Raw genomic sequence first — 20,007 nt, 5'->3', positions numbered from 1 at the left:
AAAAGCCTCCCTAAACAGGGCTGCCTGTTTAGCAGAAATGATTTTCAACATTAGGAATGGTCCTCTCTCTCCCTTCTTGTGATGGCTGTCCCTGCAGATGGATAATACATTTAAGGCAGGGGGGGGGCATTTTCAGACCAAGGGCTACTTCCCTCATGAGCAACCTTTCGCTTGCAAGTGGCAAAACAGGTCCATGGAGGGATATCCCTTCAGAATGGCAGGCGCGGCCTGGGAATTGCTCCAAGGGCCACATTTGTTCACCAGGCCTGTAGGTTCCCCACCCCGATTTAAGGTATTGCCTACATTATTAGGATCCCTGGCTGCAGAACTTATCTTCTGTTATTTGAAATGAACCCAGAACATGTAAGCAATACCCACTGTAAAAAAATGCACCATAAAGCTGAAGAAAGTCCTTAAGAAAAAATTATCTAAGGAGAATCTGTGCAAGTCCATATGGATATATTGTTTCTAAAGACTTGCATGACCAGAAATGGTTCTCAGTATTGGGAAGAAGTTAATGCAGCAAGAATTTTGCACTTGGGGGCCTTCACTCAGAAAGTCCCAGTGCCCTGTAAATTTCCACATGAGCAAAGGTGGAAGAGTTCATAGTATTTAGAGGTCTCTTATGCATGTCTCAGCATGAAGGGAAGTTGCAGGGCCATTTGCTACAAGACTTAATGCAGAGCGTAGATGTATTTGTAAGAACTGCCTTACTGAAACCTAAGAAATTATTTATTTAGTTTGATATATTTCTTTGGAACTAGAATTCAAGTAAGGTATTGGCATGGTGTGGGAATGCACCAACTGTGTGCTCTTCGATCCCAGCCTCGTGCCAGGAGGATACAACAGCCATGCCCCTCCCGGCTGGTGTCGCTCCCATGGCAGCAGGGGCTGGGCGGGGGGGGGGCTCCCTTTGTCCTCTGCCCCTCACGCTGCCCCTGGTGTGTGCATGCAGACATGCACACTGACCCACCCCGGGTGGTGTGGAGACATGCTCCGCCGCTGACTAGATAGGCTGTTGGTCTGACCCACCAAGTTCTTCTTAAATTCATTGGTGAAACTGACCTAGTTATCAAATGGTTGCTTTGGATATCAAGAAAAGATGGCCCTCGTTTGTAAATTACTGGAATCATCATTTTATAAGAAAGATACAGCCTTCTATTGAAACCTTTTGCTTCTTTATTGGTAGAGCTACTAATATTGGGTTGCACCGAATGCTGTCCAACCAGGATTTCCTCATGCAATGGGACTTTCGTTTCCTCTCCTTGCCCCGCTTGCCCCAAAAATCTGATCTGCAGGGTCTGGAGCTGATTTTGAGGATGTGGGGGAGGAAGTTCCAGGGCATGTGCAGAAGTCTGCTGTGCTACTGGAGTGGTGTTGTGTCCAGACTTCTACATATATTTTGATTTCTGATTGTATTTGGCACATATACTTTCATTTATGTAACACCTGTTCGTGAATGTAATAAAAATTAAAAAAATCTTACTTTGCTCTGCTTTCTGTCCAAGTAGAATTGGTGCTGGCTAATGGCCATAGCCCAGATGGACTTTATCAAGGCAGGACAGGCATACCACGTGTGCACAGCAATGCCACTGTGTCCGAAGGTCCTTCTAGTCACAGATGCCCTGGGAGAGCAGGAAAAGAACAAACAATTCACTTGTAACTTGAAAAGAGAAGGGCAGCCTCTCCCCCCCCCCCACCTCCAAAAATTCTGTATTCAATCATTTTGCAGGAAACCATTAAGGGGATAGGTATGGGGATCTCTGAGCAACTGAAACAATACGCCGCACCAGGGATGAGTGTAATTTAGGCTGCAATATTAACTTTGTCTACACAGAGGTAAGTCTCATTGAACCTCAATGAGCAAGCATGAAAACTGAACTAAACCTCCTCCCCACCTGCCTGAGCACCAAAGCCAGAGCTCAGCATTGATGTCATTAGGCACTCACAATATTTTTTTAAATGCCAATAGAGGCTCTGCTTTTAAAAGAGCCAGATATCTTTATCTCTCAGAAATTTGAGATGGAGTTTGGGGGGCATAGTGCTTTCTGTGCTCTTCAATTCAAGTTGCCCCCGGGGCTGATTTTTCTGCTATTTAGCATTCATTAGACGTCAATAGTGTATTAGGTATTGTTATCAACAGACACGATTCATATGACTCTGCATTGATGGGATAACCATGTAAAAATGATTTGCTTCTGTAATACAGAATGTCAATTCGATGTTTTCATATGCCTCTGCCCTGTTTTTTCAGACAGATACAGAGTTCCAAAGCACATGAGCTTCTCCAGCAGTTCTCTATGAACAGGTCGGCTCATACGGGGAGGCATGGCTCTGTCAACATGCCTTTCTCAACTCATTTAGGGCTGATTGTTGACTGGCCTTGTTGCTTAGTCGAAATAAATAAATAAATAAAAAATTGTCCAGTAGCACCTTAGAGACCAACAAAGTATGTTCATGTTCTTCACGAAGGCTTATACCCAGAACAAACTTAGTTGGTCTCTAAGGTGCTACTGGACAATTTTTTTCTTCTACTGTTTTTATACTTTTTTATTATAATGATGGTATTGTTCTGTATATTGAATACTTTATGATAAAAATAAGACTGAAAAATCATTCCATATGCCCAGTCTGTAGAGTTTTCCATGCCATCACAACCTGTTCCTGGTTGTAACTAGGACCGCCTCTCCCCATATGAACTGACCCAGACCCTGCAATTGCCATCTGAGGCCCTTCTTTGTGTGCCCCCTCCATGAGAGGTTCATAGGGTGGCAACATGAGAACAGGCCTTTTCTGTGGTGGCTCCCTGCTTGTAGTACCGTATGCTCTCCCCAGGGAGGCTCAACTGGCGCCTTCGTTACATATCTTTAACCATGAAGGAAAAACAGTCCTCTTCTCCCAGGCCTCTGGCTAATTACACACTCTATGGTCTTTTAAACTGTGAGTGTGATGGGGTTGTTGTTTTTGTTTCTTACTATGTTATGTATTTTTGTGTTTTTATATTGTAAACTGCCCTGTGGTCCTCAGATGAGGGGTGGCATAGAAATTTAATAAATAATAAACATAAAATTAATAGTGCCTACATGGAAACTCTCTACAATAAGTGGGAGAGTCACATGGGGAAAGGGGTGGGCTTCTAGGAAAGTTGGAATTTAGACTATCTTGTTGCCCACTTAGCTAAACTTTAATTTTATCTGAATGTAAATTCAACAGCAATCTTAAGCATTTTTACTCAGAAATAAATCCCAATATGTGTTCAATAGGACTGACACCCTTATAAATTAGTTTAGGATTGCGGCTCTAACTTGTAAAAGCTTGGAATTATTTCTAATTTTGTTTCTGTTTTCCAGATGGGAAGAGTTACCATGAAGGAAAAACAAAAAATAAAAAAATTCCTTCCAGTAGCACCTTAGAGACCAACTAAGTTTGTCATAGGTATGAACTTTCGTGTGCATGCACACTTCTTCAGATACCTTCTTCAGATACGTATCTGAAGAAGTGTGCATGCACACGAAAGCTCATACCTATGACAAACTTAGTTGGTCTCTAAGGTGCTACTGGAAGGAATTTTTTTATTTTTTGTTTTGACTACATCAGACCAACACGGTTACCTACCTGTAACTAATACCATGAAGGAAAAGGCAGTTGACAAAATGAAGTTGAAATTAAGCCAGTAACTATTGTAGGGATGGGGAACCCCTCCCCCAATATTCAGCAATTAAATTGCCACCCCAGATGTGGCTTGACAACTGTTACATTTGGGATGGTTCCAGCTTTACTCCCTGCACCAAACTGGACCATTAAATGGAATGGAATTTGAGTTTTCCAGAAAAATAAACATTAAGACACAGGAGACATGGAAAAATTAATATACTGTATATATAAATTAAAAACGGTAAAGTAGAGGTTATAGGAAGGGTGGATAAGACAGGAAAATGGAAGAACCAGACAGTGTGAAAAAGGGGCCCAGGAGCCAGACATGCTGGCAAGATAATTTGAATAATACCGTATTTTGGTTAGCACCTGCCAAGGTATACAGTCGCTTCTTATGCCAAAACAGTGGTATAACTTATTCCCCCCAGACGTAACTGTTGCTGTATGTGCAAAAGAGTGCTGGACCTTGGCTGCACCTCGAAACTCTGCACACAAAGACAGCACTTCGTTGGCACATACACAAACACGCACCACGCTTCTTTGCCTATGGGACACTGCGATTTCTCATAGGATCACAGTATCATGATGGAGAGCAGGGCTACCAGTGGGTCTGCTAGCTAAATGGAACCTCCATGTTGAGAGGCAGTATACCCCTAGTGCCCATACCAGCAACAGGCAATGAATTTTATCTTTGTGCCCTGCTGCTTGCGAACTCTAGGTGACTTGAGGTTGCCTCTTACCGGAAACAGGATATTGAACTTGAGTAGCTCCATCAGTGGAGCGTGAGACTCATAATCTCAGGGTCATGGGTTTGAGCCCCACATTGGGCAAAAAGATTACTGCATTGCATTGCAGGGGACTGGACTATAGGACCTTCTAACTCAACAATTCTAGCAGTAACTTAAGCACACACCCTCAAGCCTATCTTTGCAGCGCTAAGAACTAGAATTTCTTCTTTTTGAATTATACTATTTGATATATGAATCTAGAACCCAATGGCACAGCTTACATTTTTCTAGGGTCCTGCATTTCAGCTGATCAAAGAGCAGGCAGATTTAGGAGATACAGATATTTTTTCATTAGGCACAAAGCAGGGTTTTGATCATCTCACTGTACATAAATTGATAGAATAATTCGTTCATTCATTCATTTATTTCATAAAACGTATTTACTGCAAGATTGTAGGGAAAAAATCAAAGTGGTTTACAAAAAAAGATAAAACATTAAACTGTCATTAAAAAACCACAACCATAATTAAAAACACACAAAAAGTTAAAACCACAACAGAACAAGCTAAAACAAATTAAAACTCCTACAAACTTTCTAAACATCTGGATAGCAGTGTCTAAATAAGAAGCGCTGAAAAGAATACAGTGAAGGCTCCTCCTGATATCAATAGGCAGGGAGTTCCAAAGTGTCACTGCTGCCACACTAAATGAGGTGCAGGTATTATGTGGCATCTGTGCAGTGAAGGTGATCTCATAGGTAAACTGGTCCCAAGCATAACATAAATTAGTAGTAATAGTGTTCTATAGATGGATGGATGTTAGGTGTTTGGTTTTTTCATTCAGCTCGATGACTATTTCAGTGTAAACATGCAACTAGAGTAGACTAACAGTTTCAGAACAGAAAGTTTCTACAATGTATATGATGTTTGTGGTATATAAAGCTCACTTTCCAAAGGTCTGATCCTAGAAGATGGCAAGTGGTAAAATTAATGAAGTTGCCAATTATGTATACAGATCAGCTGTTTGCAGGGCTATCACTCATTTTTAATGCTAATCACAAGAGCAACAGTCAACCTGGAACTTCCCTTGTGCAACTGAAACTGAAACTGCTGAGCTCTTTACATTTACTCACTCAAGATTACAGAGGAAACTGTCTTTCTTGGTGAACTTTGGTGAACTGTGTCCCAAATTAATATGCTGAAGAACCAGCACCTAAGCCATAATGTAAAATAGATAATTAAAATATACCTGCCAGGCAACTGTTGCTTCCCACATTTCTAATCTAGAGCCTATTGTGTCTAATGTGGAAATACTGAAACCCTGCGTAACTATAGATCGGGGCCTTTCGGGAGGTGCTGGGCGAAGGGGCTGCTAGCAGGCACAGGGCGGCGGGAGCAGCTCCGAGAAGCACCCAGCCTCGACCGTCTGAGCCGAGTCCCACGCCCAGCCCCGGGCCCTTTATCCACTCGGAGAGAGCTCTTCCCACCTGGCTCTTACCTGCGAGGGTCGTGCACTTCCACGGAAAACTTCTTCTCTCGGAAGTACAGGTTCTCCAGCTGCCTCCACTGGAAGATCTGGAGGGAGAGAGAAGGGAAAGAAGTGGCGGTGAGCGAGGCAGCGTCCGGCGGGCGCCTCGGCTCCTCCTCCGCCTCCTCCTCCTCCTCCGTCCAACTCCGCGCCCCGACGGGCTTCCTCCCCGGCCCCAGGCGGCCGCTCGCCGCGCCACTTCACGGGCTGCGCGGGGCGCGAGGAAGGGCGGGCGGGGCTGCCGGCCACGCCATGGGCGCCCAGCTCCACGGAGCGAGCGAGCGAGCGAGCGAGGCGGCCCTGCCTTGCCCAAGTGGCTTCCCTTTGTCCGCTCTCTCTCCCTCTCCCGCCTCCCGGGCAAGCAGTCAGGCGGGGGGGGAGGGAGGAGGGGGGGCGGCGAAGGCGCCTCAATGGCCCTTCTCCCGCGGGACTCGCGCTGCCTGGCCGCCAAGGCGCAAGAGCCGCTGCCTGCAGCTCCGAAAGGCCCGCGGCCGCTGCTGAGGGCGGACGCTCCCGCGACCCTAATTCCTTGCAGGCAGCAGCAGTTCACAAGGGAGTCTTAAGTCTTGCCTTCCTCTCCCCGCCCCCGGGAGAAGAAGTTGGGCAGCACGGATTGCTAGCGCAGAATTGCACAACGGAATCATAGAATCATAGAGTTGGAAAGCGACCACAAGGGCCATCCAGTCCAACCCCCTGCCAAGCAGGAAACACCATCAAAGCATTCCTCTGATTAAAGACCTCCAAAGAAGGAGACTCCACCACACTCCTTGGCAGCAAATTCCACTGCCGAACAGCTCTTACTGTCAGGAAGTTCTTCCTAATGTTTAGGTGATATCTTCTTTCTTGTAGCTCTGTGTCCGCTTCTCTGGAGCAGCAGAAAACAACCTTTCTCCCTCCTCTGTATGACATCCTTTTATATATTTGAACATGGCTATCATATCACCCCTTAACCTTCTCTTCTCCAGGCTAAACATACCCAGCTCCCTAAGCCGTTCCTCATAAGGCATCGTTTCGAGGCCTTTGACCATTTTGGTTGCCCTCCTCTGGACACGTTCCAGCTTTTCAGTAGCCTTCTTGAACTGTGGTGCCCAGAACTGGACACAGTACTCCAGGGTGAAGACTGACCAGAATAATCTTGCTGCAATCAGGCAGTTCCTGCCTCCCCCTTTTTCCTGCTTTAACCCGAGGAGTGCATGCTTCAGAAATCATTCATACATTCCAGCAAGTCATAGATCTGGCCAGCAGAGCAGCTGGACTCTGTTCGGACATTTATCCAGGTGCCAGCAGTCTTCCTGAGAGAGAGGAGCAGGCTAAACGGTTCAAGGGGCTCCATGCAGAAGCCGCTCCCTCCAAGACCAGCTTTGCAAACCCCCTCCCCTCTTCTGTGTGCGAGAGGGAAATGTGCAAATATGCCTCTGCATCTCGAAGGTGTGTTAACAATGATTTCAATAGGAAGTTGAAACCAACCATTTGATTTAAAAGAAAGTGAAGTACACTGAAATTAATGATGCTTAATTTTGATTGGATTGGATCCATGTTGTTTGGAAAATAGACTCAAGATACATTTTCCTTGGCACACATGAACATAACAGAAAATCCCCCTTGCCAGAGGCCAACAGCGTCCATACTTTCTCCAGTCACTTTTTCAAATATATATACGTATATATAAATAGTGCATGATTAGCTGCACCAGAACTGGGAATGAATTGGAATGCACAGCACACTGCTACATTTATGCTCTCCTTTCCCGACCCAGCAAATTAATATGCACACAGAAATCTTGCTTATGCTGTGAATCTCCTTGGTGGGATAAAGGTGACAATTGGCAATGGTAGATTTGGCTGATCACCTGTTAAGAGCACATGGAAAACAAGGATGGACTGAGCTTCACTTTTACTGCAGGCCATACTGTGCTGTCAAGGATTTCTTTGGCAATGCTTCCACAATGCAGGTCAGCTGCAACTGGGTATTTATTTAATATATATATGGCTTCCTATTTCAACAGAAATCTCTATAAACAGCTTACAAATCCCAATAGAAAGGAATCATCATAAGGCTCTTATGCCCTTCCTCCAGCATGCATATGTGTGTGCTATAGAGAGGTGAATGTCTGCAAAACCTTTTCTGAATACAGACAAATCTTCCTGGATTGTGGTCATTGTTCAAATCAATCAATCTGTTTATCTTTCTATCTAGTTTCTTTGCAGCAGGGATAGTTTAGAGAGCAATGTACTGGCCATCCTGTCAAACAGAGCTTTCCAATTTTAACTTTGATTACATGCAAATAACGAATTAATTTATAGTTTTAGCCTTGGGGCTTATAAGTGCTGCCACAGACATCTGGTTGGCCTCTGTGAGAAACAGGATGCTGGACTAGATAAGATTTTGGTCTCCTTATTTTATGCTGAAACATTTTTCATAGATCATAGGAATGCCTGGGTGATCATGGGATTACAGGTATTCTGAAAAGCTACCAAAGTAATTGCTTCCACATTTATTTTAATACACTGTAGGTGGCACAAATCCTACCCTGTAAGAAACAGGCAATGACAAAGATCTTCTTCAAAGACCACCTTGCTGTTTTCAGTGAAGAAACTCAGATAAGCCTTTGGAATGTAGATTCCTAAGTGGGCTAAGCCAAAATCATTTGCCAAAAGACAAAAGGAGCAAAACTGAATAACTGGTCCTGACACACAAGCTGTTCTTACCCTGTCCCCTCCACTGTTCTGGATTATTTAACCCTTTGATAATGAATGACAAATGAAAGAATCCACTTGCTTGAGCAACTGTAAAGTTAGTGAATGACAACAAGAATGCAACTGAAACTGTACATCCTGCTTTGCTGGCCACTGAGTCAGCAAAATGCCAAAATGACTGTCTGCCCTTGAGGAAAAGGTACACATTCTTAGCATTCCAGAAGGCTATTGTCTTATTTGCTAAGGCACACTCATGAAACATTCACGGTCCACACTCACAGGTGACTTCAGCCTGCCCTGGCTCTCCACATTCCCAAAGAGACTTAACAGTGCAATCCTAGGCATATCTATTCAGAATTAAATCCTACTGAGTTCAAGGGGGCTTGCTCCCTAGTAAGGGAGTAATGTTTCCCACACTTCCAGCAGTCTCGCCAAGCATGAAACCAAAAATATGGGAAACTGAAACGTGCCCTTCTCTTTTATCTCTGTCACTGATTAAGGTAATCCCTGACACCATTGTAAACAATCAGGTTTCTGAGATACAGGTAGGTAGCCGTGTTGGTCTGACGCATAGCTGCCAAGTCTCCCGTTTCCCCTGGGAAACCCCCATTTTTAAAGCCGTTTCCCGCAGTCATCCTGAATGGCGAAATATCCCGTAATTCCCCCAGATTTCTTCCGGTGCCACTCTGTCCATGTCTGGGCACCGGAAATCGGGCAGCGCTGGCACAGGAAGTTGCTTCTACGCATGTTTGGACATGCGTGGAAGCAACTTCCGGTGCCGGTGCTGCTAATCCTGTATTTTTCTAACTGGGACTTGGCAGCTATGGTCTGACATAGTCGAAACAAAATAAAAAATACAACAATTCCTTCCAGTAGCACCTTAGAGACCAACTAAGTTTGTCATTGGTATGAGCTTTTGTGTGCATGCACACTTCTGAGATGAATGCTTTCGGAGAGGCTCCAAAGATAACAGTGAGATTTCAGCCCCCATGAATGCAGCCAATGTTGGGGTGATTGGAGATGAAGCCGTTTGTACCTTTCAACTCACAAGTTTAGCCACAACATTATTTTGGGTTTGCCCTAAGCAATTTGCCACAATGAGAGGAGAGGTCCAAACAACAAAGATAAGAACAAGTTTCTCCCCTCTCTGTTGCAGGGACACTGGAATTCAAAACATGCCAGATGTTTGCCTTGTGAAAGCTTCCAGTTCCTGTGTGCAGAAGAGGGGATTGGAGAAGTGGGAAGGAAGGAACAGAGAGTATATAATACCTTGTGACCCTTTGGCATGCAAATTCCCTCCCTCCAGATAAAACTCCAGATGCTTGGAATAGTTACCAAGGACCTGTCTTGCTTTCAGTACAACAAAGACTGCTGAGCTCTCCCCCCCCCATGTGCTCTGCAGTTGCCCACATGGCACAGCTAAAGCTGGCGGGGAAACAAAATATTCTGCTTGCTAGTGGGTTAAACCACTGAGCCTCTTGGGCTTGCCGATCAGAAGGTCGGTGGTTTGAATCCTCGCGATGGGGTGAGCTCCTGTTGCTCGGTCCCAGCTCATGCCAACCTAGCATTTTGAAAGCACCTCAAAGTGCAAGTAGATAAACAGGTACCGCTACAGCGGGAAGGTAAACGGTGTTTCCGTGTGCTGCTCTGGTTTGCCAGAAGCCGCTTTGTCATGCTGGCCACATGACCTGGAAAAACTGCAGACAAACGCCGGCTCCCTTGGCCAAGAAAGCAAGATGAGTGCCGCAACCCCAGAGTCGGTCATGACTGGACCTAATGGTCAGGGGTCCCTTTACCTTTACCTTTAGGCTATCATTAGAAGCCCCCCTCCCTACCCCACCATTCTGCAGAAAAATGAGATGCTTCACCCCAAAATGAGACAGAACCAGAACCAGCATTTATGGGGAAGGGCTGAAGCTTGGCTTGCAAACCATCCCAGGCTCCATCCATGGCATGTCCAGGTAGGGCTGGGAGAGGATATTGCCTGAAACCCTGCAGAGATGCTGCCGGTCAGTGTAGACAATATTGAGCTGGATGGACTGCTGGTGTGATTCAGTACAAGGCAGCTCCTTATGCTCCAGCCTTGTTCAAGGCAAGCATTTCCCCATGATTAAACCAGGCATCCCCAAACTTCGGCCCTCCAGATGTTTTGGACTACGATTCCCATCATCCCCGACCACTGGTCCTGTTAGCTAGGGATCATGGGAGTTGTAGGCCAAAACATCTGGAGGGCCGCAGTTTGGGGATGCCTGATTAAAACAAACCACACAAACAAAAACGGGAAACTAATGCAGTTAAAATGGGTATAGATGTTTTCAAAGTGTGTTTGGGGGAGTCCTGGAGTTGCATGTTAGGATTTCCTACTCATGAGTAGCTTATCAGATGTTCCCCAATGGGCTGCTCCACAACAGCGGAGAAGTTTCTCTGAAAGGCAGCTTGCATTACCAATTTGTCCCCAAAGAATCCTGGGAACCATAGTTTGTTAAGGGTGCTGGGAGTTGTAGCTCTGTGAGGGGGAAACTACAGATCCCAGCACTCTTTGAGGAAGAAGTCATGTGCACTGAATGTGCTTCAAATGTATGGGGCGGCCGGCAGCAGGCAGCTTCACAAGCATGACAATGGACTCCCAGGACTTGCTTCTGAGGCTGAATCCAATATCCTTTTGTAAACTTGGGTATAACATGGTTGATCATGCAAGATTCTTTTGGGCGATGCAGCCAGGAAGTGGTTCATCATAACTAAGAGGAGCATGTCTCTTTAATCAATAGTTTCTTCCCTGAGGCAAACTATCTGGGAAGGACACTAGCAGATGATTTTGGTCTGGTTCATCTGATGTGACCACTTGTCTACTTGGGAGTTTAACATGAGGCCACTATTCCTTATTCTTATGATGTCCTTAAGAAACGACTAAAAGTCACACTGCAGCACATGCAGAAAGTGCAGGATAAGTGCAGATCTCCTGATGTTTTACATTTTTAATGAAATGCAACCGCATTTCATTAAAAGAAGGAAGGGCCTTTCTTCCCCTACCCTGGTTTCCTTATCAAAATGTCCCCTCCCCTTTTAGAGGCTGTTGTTTGCTCCATGGACATCTCCATTCCAATTGGCAGCAATTAAAAAAGAAAATGTTGGAAGGGCCAATCTCTGGTGTATTTTTGGCCCTTGGACTGTCTAATCAGTTTTTGACCATGCACTGTTTTGTGTTTCAAAATTAAAATAAAAACTTCCTTTGGGTTTTTAAAAAAGTGACACCTATGTCTAGTATTTACAGTACACTGGCAATCTTCCTCTCCAAAACCCAGTGAACTCTGCCTCACCCTCTCCAAGAAACATCATATTTGATGTTAAAGTAAAGTTACAGTACCGTTAAATGTGTTTAACTTTAGGAGGAAAAAAGGTCTCTCTGAAAATGATTGTTTAACATTGGAAAGTCTCTGTGTGTGTTTAGTTTGAAACCAGGTTGGTGCCTATTAAAACTGCCCACAGGTGGTGGTCGGAGACTGCAGCCAAAAAACCTCTGCTGTTCTGCAAAATGGTCTTCAAAGGGTGAAGGGAGTGGGTTGGGGGAGGGACTTCTGCAAAGCACATGATGTTGCAGAGTGTCCAGGTGCAGGCTGGAAAATGTCCTCAGTGGAAACCATTCCTGGGAACAGAATTACTGGCCCACTCCCAGGGCCTTGTGGATAGTTAAATAAGAGCTATAATCAAGGGCTTTAAAATTCCACTCTTCTCCCTCTCTTTCATTTCAGTGGATGTGGGGGGACATTTGTGGCTTGTTGGCCGTTCCATACTTAAGCTGAGGTTAGTAGGGAAGAGGCCCTTGAGCTCTGGATCCATATCTGCTATCTGAGAGAAGCTCTTGAAGGTTTTGCCACAAACAGGGGCCTGATCTTGGGGGGTGGGATCCACATGACCATATGTTTAGTTAAAGAGAAGCCCAGAATTGTGACTGTGACTTTAAAAGAATGCTAAAGGCTTATTGGGCAAAAGGAGGATCTTACAAAATAAATGAGGCTGGAAGAGAGGATACTCTCATGGACTGCCTCAAACAATGGCTGAGCACCATGTTTCTTTTACTGTGGTGAAGTATTTTTAATTGCTTTTAGTAATCTCATGGTGAAATTAATGGGAAAATGTTGGTTGAAATGGCCCAGCACTTATTTCAAGATGAGTTGGGCAACCATGGCTTTGGATGCTTAAGCAACATTTGTTGATACTTGTGGAAAGAGCCTGATGCTCTCATGAAAGGGATGTGGGTCTTCCGGACAGGAACTTAATTTGCAAATGAGTTGGCAAAATATTGCAGTGAGTTGTTGGCAACTGTTTTTTTGTTTTTGTTTTTAAAAAAACAACTCACTGAATTTCTCCCAGAAAGGGTTAATCTGGATTCAATGGGAGTTGGTGAAGGAACATGGGCAGCAATGTTGTTTGGACCCTGCAGGAAAGCATGCTTGTATGAGGAGCAGGATGGTTGCCATCCGTCTGTCTCAACAGACCATGCCCAGGCAAACTAAGGCCTGGGGGCTGGATCCAGCCCAATCGCCTTCTGAATCCGGCCCGCGGACGGTCCAGGAATGTTTTTACAGGAGTAGAATGTGTGCTTTTATTTAAAATGCATCTCTGGGTTATTTGTGGGTCATAGGAATTCATTCATTCCCCCCCCCCAAACATAGTCCGGCCCCCCATATGGTCTGAGGGACAGTTGAAAAAGTTTTCTGACCGCTGCATTAGACAATGGAGTGTTTGGCTGCAGGAGTTGCCCGAAGGAGGCACACCAGGTGCCATCCAACCACCTTAGTGGCACCACTCTGGATTCGTGTAGGCTTTGCACCTTCGCCTTTTCTTCTCCCAAGGAAGTTTAGGATCAGTTTCCCTTCTCCTAGATGGGCTCCCTTCCTGGATGGACAAGCCCCTCCTTGACCGTTGGACCCCCTCTTGGTCTCGTCTGCTTAACCAACTGCTCACTCCCCTCCCCTAATACACCATTCACCACTGTATGAGGAGCATTTTCTCAATACAGTAGGGTGCTCAGTCCTTGAAAAAATATCTGGGCAGGGGCAACTGAATCCCAGCAGGGGACCAAATAGGAAAACCCAGCATTTATCAGGGTGAAAACCCAACAGAAGGCAATTTTATTTTGGTAGGTCCAGAATCAGAATGTAAAGGTAGACCTCAGCATCAGATATGAGGATGTAAGATCAACACAATTACACATGGCTGGGGTGTGTGAAAAACAGTCTTGTCTCTTGCTTTTGAGCAACTGGCCTGAAAGCAAGAAGCAGCCCAGGGAGGACGGAGGCTCTTCACTGGAAACAGAATGCTTCCTCACTGTGGGGAGAGGGGAAGAGCAAGCGGTGGGTTGGGGTGAGGGTGGAAGAGAAGATATTGGATTAAGGTCTACTTGGTTATCTTGAACCCCAAAGAGTAGCATCCACACTGAAACATTATCTTGAGGCGCCCACTTGTTCCTTTTAAAATCCAGAGCAGAAGTGCAAGTGCATTGAAAAGCACATGGCTTCGCCCAAAGAATTCTGGGAAGTGCAGTTTATCCCTCATGGAGCTACAATTCCCAGCCACCCTTAACAAATGACAACTCCCAGGATTCTTTGGGGGAAGCCATGTGCTTCAAATGGGCATGGTGTTAAAATGTGGCATAATGAAATTAACATGCATGGCAAAGGGGAGCAGCCACATTGGATGTTCTGAAGCAATAAAATAAACTGATAAATATTCATGGGCTGATGAGTAATATTTCTTAATAAATTATAATTGTTTTAATATTTTTTTAAATAAATAATACTTACTGAATAAATAAGAATCAGCCACGCACAGGCGGCGGGTTCTGCCCCACTTTGGGGATGCCCAGCTCATGCGTGTGATGTCATGTGCACGATGCCCACATGTGATGCCACATGAGGCCTGCCACAGCTGTGGAGAGGCTCGATGCAGGCTGCAGAATATTGAGGGGTCCTCCTGGTCCCCTCCTTGAAAATTTTGGCGGGGCCCTTAGCTCCTCTCATGGTGCCCCCGCAACCACATACATATATTTCCTGTATACTAATGTAATAATTCTGTGCATGGCAATGTTATATGCTTTGGATTCTTTATCTCTGCATTGTTGATGTATCAGATCTACTGCTACTTCTCTCCATCTGCTCTTGGTCCCTGGTCTAGTTTATCACATGCAACTCTGCCCCATTTTTGCTTCCTTCTAGGCTTGTTGATTCTTCACCTTCTTCCCTGCTGAAATTTCAAGGTGTCGGTCAAGAGTTTGTGCACCCATGGGAAAACTCTAGGCAGCCTTTGTTAAGGAAAGCAGAAGAGCAAATGATTAACAAAGCCTGCCAATAGTTAATGGTTTGCAAAGGTTATTGGAACTGTGTGCGCTGGCTAGAGGATAGCAGTTCAGGCTCTTAAAATAGTGAGATCCTCTCAGCCAGAACAGATTGCCTGCCTATCCTGGCACTTAAAGACATATTATTAATTATCGTATAGGCATGGGCAATGCCACTTTTGCTTTTTCAAAATGCTTCTGGGAGCACTAAACGCTGACTTTATGAGCCCTGTGTAAGATGAAAAGACTTTCAAAGACACTATAGATTCCTTCCATGCCTCTAAATGACTCTCTGGCAATTGTGCTTTTCACAGCACACATGCTGTTCAACTTCAAAAGCACATACGGTGCATGAAGCGAAACAGCCAGTGGGCCAGTCTGCAGCAGAAGTACAGCACCAAGACAGCAGCAGCAGCAAAGGCAGACAAATGGGAGGTGGAATGGAAAACACGTGAGGGGAAATAATGCCCTGAACTTAGCCTGGATGACGCTTGGCTAGTCACTGTCGCTTAACCCCAACTTTCTTCAGAGGCAGGATAACGTTGTCAAGATAAAATTGGATAATGCAATGTATGCCAAGGTCAGGATAGACATGGTCTGATAAGTATAGAAGTTGGTGAACCCACAAACTATGGTTTTGCATAATCTCATCTACTTGGAAGTCTCTTTCTTTCTTTTTGAAGAGGAGATCAGACACAGAGCTGTAATCCAAAGAGGGGAGTACCCTTGCCAGAGTTCAACCGAAATCCTAGTAGTTTCACTCCACCTTCCTCTGGCTCTTGAATGTTCACCCACTTCTCTCTGATGCCAAGTAAACTTGGCAGAGAAGTGTGGCACAGCCCTACTGTTGTCCTCTCTGTCTTCTTTTTCACATGGACAGTCAAGGTGGGTGTGGAGGGAGGCCAGCCTATGTGGCTTTTATATGGCTGGAATGCAACTTATTGTACAAAGGGATGAGTCACATCTTTTGCTCCCCCCATTTTGCCCCTGAACCCACCCAATACTGACAGGAAGGCTTCTCATGAGATTGAGAGGTGGTTTTTTTTATGGTTGCAGATCAGTCAAGCTGCCCATGAGGGAAGCCTCTGGCTGAAAAAGGTTTAGCTGCTAATCCAGGAGAGGAGAACCTGTTCCCTGACTCTACCGTAGTGATTCCAGCATCAAGCCTGATCAATCCAGGGAGAGGGAGAGCACACATCTTAAAGCAGGCACCCCCAAACTTCGGCCCTGCAGATGTTTTGGACTACAATTCCCATCTTCCCCGACCACTGGGATCATGGGAGTTGTAGGCCAAAACATCTGGAGGGCTGCAGTTTGGGGATGCCTGCCTTAAAGCATAGCAAGGCAGTGCTTCCTCTGTGTTTATTCAAGCAGCCTATTCACTTTCACAATTGCAAACAAGACCTGTCATTTACAAACTTGCCTTGGGTGTGTGTGATCATAGAATAGCACTGTGACTGAACTCTCAGTCAACAAGGTTCATGCACTGAGACCACAAAGCCTAGCATGCTGTCTGCTCCTGTCCTGTCCCCTCACGCTTTCCTATCTGTGCTTTGTAGTCACCTGTGTCAAGGAGGGGGTTGCTTTGTCTGAGGGGCCCCACCCAGAGATACTTGCTCACAGGTTCATGACAACCTGCAGCCCTGCCTTCCATCTCATTGAAGAACATGCTTCTACAATTTCTCTTTAGGGTGACTAGATACAAAAGAGGACAGAGCTCCTATAGAATTTCAGAAAGTGTGCCTTGTCATGCAAGTTGCACCTGCTGGGATTCCCTCTTCCTCTGTGTCCTCTTGAAGGGGAAGGAGTCCTGTCCTCATTGTCATCTGGCCACCCTTCTTATAATGTGCTACATAGGCAGATATATATTGCCGTTGTTTGGCAGCAATCTCTCTATATATAAATGTAAAAGGTCCATGTTTGCGTTTTATGATCTTTCTCCACAACCGCTTGATTGATTTCGTTGAAATTTGGACATGCAAATATCCGAGGGTTTGCATACCAGTTGTGTAGACAGATGTCACACCTACGGCAGGTAAAGCAGGTAAAACCCACTGGGAGGATCCTGGAGTACAGGAGAAGTTGCACAACAGTGGCCTCTAGTGGTGGCTACACTGGTACTGCAGGTAGGAAAGCTTTCCTCTCCACAACATCTCGGCTCGACTTTGCAGACTAAGCCAAGTAGAGGTGGGGGCTCTCCTGGGTGGGGGGAGGAGGGGGCAGAAAAGGTCATGGGTTGGGACAGGGTGGGGCCAATCACGGGGATGAGCCACAGCAATGCTTGGCCGGGCCAGCTAGTGTTGTAAAAAAAGTGCAGGTGGAAACTTATATTTCCTTATTAAGTTGGAGGAGTGAAAGAAATTGCATGCTATAGTGGTGTTTTGAATGATGCTCTTTACCTTGCACTTAGTATGGCCAGTCACTGAGAGAGGACTGATGGGCATTTGGTTGCTTTGAACTCCTGAAATGTGAGTCACACTCTCCTGCTAGGAATGAAACCAGCTTTACCGGTACTTGAGAGAGGATACACAAGGAGAAGTGAAGAGCAGCAGTTTAGATCAGGCTGTGGACCTTGTTCAAGATTTCAGGTTGCTAGGCTCACAGTGCTTTGAGACTAGTGTGCTTGCTTCTGCACATCTGCAATGCCAGCTCCAACTGTGTAACGGACAGAAAGGAAACATAACCTATAAAGGTTGCCATGAATTTCTCATTGCTCACGGAAGGGAGAACATGAAATTGTACATAACCAAGGCTGCCCTCCTGCTTTCAAGGAAAGATTAAAAATGGCCAATTGTGAAAATATCCAATCAAATGTTGCTTAGTCCAGTGCACAAGGGAAGCGATATGGAGTCTAAAATGCAGTATTTTCTTCTTTTGATCTCATTAGTCAGTTAAAGCATAGACAATATATCTTCAGGACTCAAATACATGTGGCTTTGGAAGCTGCAGTCTAATTCAATTCCCTTAACTACTGCCTCATCCAGGGCCTCTCATATTAAAAGCCTAACTGCATTTCCAGTGACATTTAGTACAGTGACTAAAAATTTAAATGTGCACAAATTGGATCCTAGAATGTAAGCCAACTGTCAGCCAAGCTCTTATAAGTTTTCTTTAAGCACTGAGAATTTTGCAGGGTCCTTGGGGTTGGGTTTGACCGGATGATGATGATGAGATTGTAAAGAGACAAGGCTCAGCTATTCAGTGTGGCAAATACAATAAGCCCAGAAAACTATTTAGGATGACCTAATGGGGGGAAATTACAATCTATTTTTTTAAGGCAAAGATTTTCCTTTGCATTTAATATACATTTCTCAGTTTGGACTGGTTTTGTTTCACAATTTCCTGCTTTGTCTTCTACGTACTTGAAATATTTCCCCCCACCACAATAATTTTTCAGTTTGTTTTTGGGCTTGGCATTGAGAAAAACTATTAGATGTAGACATTGTTTTGAATTGTATTTCTCCACATAATATTCTGTAATAGTTTCCTTCTCTTCTATCCAGAAACTACGATTGAATCTTTGCCATTCTGCAAAAATAGAATAAAGTCTTTAAGAGATGCCTGGAATCCCAGCCAGTTGCATTTCTGTATGCTAGTTTCACAAATACGTGCAATTTATGTGCATGTTACCCTAATGTTTGCATTTTTGTACACAATACTTCACTGGAAAATTGCATTACAAAATTTGGAGAAGTGCAAATTTTGGAGGGTCTGCATTTTGATTAGCATATTGTTTTAGAAAGTGCAGATTAGGTAAATTGTTTATAAATGTGAACTGAATCAAATTTCTTCCCCATCCACACTCTGAAGCTTTCTCCTATAGCAGGGCTGGGGAACCTAAATTAGGCTAAGGGCCCCCGACCCTTGTAAAATGCTGTCAGGCGCTGCATTGCAGTAATTCCTAGGAAAACTCAACTTCAGTTTCACCCTTTCCCCTCCATAGACTGTTATTTAAGAAGTTTGTAAAAGCTGTTTAAAGCTCTCCAACACCATTGTTCTGTCCTTGCTGTGCAGAAGGTAAAAAGAACTCAGCAACCCGTGGAAAAATTCGAATAACATCAACATACAACTGAACTGCAAGGCTTATAGCTATTCAATGCCTCAAACTTCAAAATCCAATTGCTCCCAAAAAATGCAGTATATGGGGGAGTAATAATAGGAACTATAAACATCAAGAAGAGGTAGGTCCTAAATCGTTTGCGTCATTCTTCAATATATGAAGACACCTTAAAAAAACCGCAACTCAAATGTTGACTCAGGGTTGCCTTGAGGTGAGCCACCAGGCTTCCAGTAGAAGCTGTCTGTAATAATCCATCCTGTTATGTACTGAGCTGAATCCTAGAACAATAGGATTCAGAATCAGCGGGAGCTACCCAATCCAACTCCAGGTGGAAGTGAATCCGCAACCTGATTGGCCTGCTGGAGCAGCCAATCAGGCGGCTGGCAGAAGTGAATCTGCTACCTGATTGGCCTGTAGGAGCAGCCAATCAGGCTGCAGGCAGAAGTCAATCCACAATATAATTGGCCCACAGTAGCCAATCACGCAAGGCCCATTGTGTAAATAATGTATATAAGCAGATGGTTTTGGGAAAAGAGCCATTCGTCTTCTCTTCTCCTCCTTGATGACTATGAGCTGAATAAAGAGCATGAAATTCACTCTCGACTCCGAGTATATTTCACTGGCGACGAAGGTGGGATCCTGCTGAGCTGACCGCCACCACGCACTGCACCGCAGCACCGCCACCTGCTGCACCGCTGCATCGCACCGTGCATCCAGGCTTCAGCTCCAGGACCCAAGGAACCCAGAATGGCAACCGACAGCAGCTTCTCGCCATTCAAACCAGCATCAGGAGACTGGGAAGGGTACGCCGCCCGTTTCAACTTCCTCCTGCAAGCGAAAGAAGTCACCAACGATGCCATGAAGAGGGCGACATTCTTCAGCGTCTGTGGAGAGGAGACGTTTGAAATCGCCCGGGCTCTCCTTGCACCTAGAGATGTCGCTACCGTCTCTTACAAAACAATAATGGAACGGCTGAAGGAGCACTTCTCACCACAGCCCTCGGTGGTA

General features: G+C 45.0%; 1 protein-coding gene across 7 annotated transcripts in view; it reads right to left on the bottom strand.

The window, feature by feature from the left end:
• The window catches only part of FRMD4A (FERM domain containing 4A), a 346,110-nt gene that overhangs the window by 46,719 nt on the left and 279,384 nt on the right, over positions 1 to 20,007 (bottom strand). For 6 of the 7 annotated variants that reach the window (XM_035127381.3, XM_035127379.3, XM_035127378.3 and 3 more), the window contains 2 exons: positions 5,880 to 5,956; positions 1,487 to 1,625 (listed from right to left, as the gene is read on the bottom strand). In XM_035127381.3, the coding sequence (XP_034983272.1) occupies positions 1,487 to 1,625; positions 5,880 to 5,956 (216 nt within the window). Of the gene's footprint in view, positions 1 to 1,486; positions 1,626 to 4,663; positions 4,780 to 5,879; positions 5,957 to 20,007 lie in introns of those variants that run through there. The other variant, XM_088652298.1, reaches the window with a different exon arrangement.

Source organism: Zootoca vivipara, chromosome 9 (assembly GCF_965207765.1).
Source record: "Zootoca vivipara chromosome 9, rZooViv2.hap1.1, whole genome shotgun sequence".
NCBI classification, from domain to species: domain Eukaryota; kingdom Metazoa; phylum Chordata; class Lepidosauria; order Squamata; family Lacertidae; genus Zootoca; species Zootoca vivipara.
The sequence above is the reverse complement of the archived record's forward strand: the minus strand, read 5'-3'. Positions and strand labels throughout refer to the sequence as shown.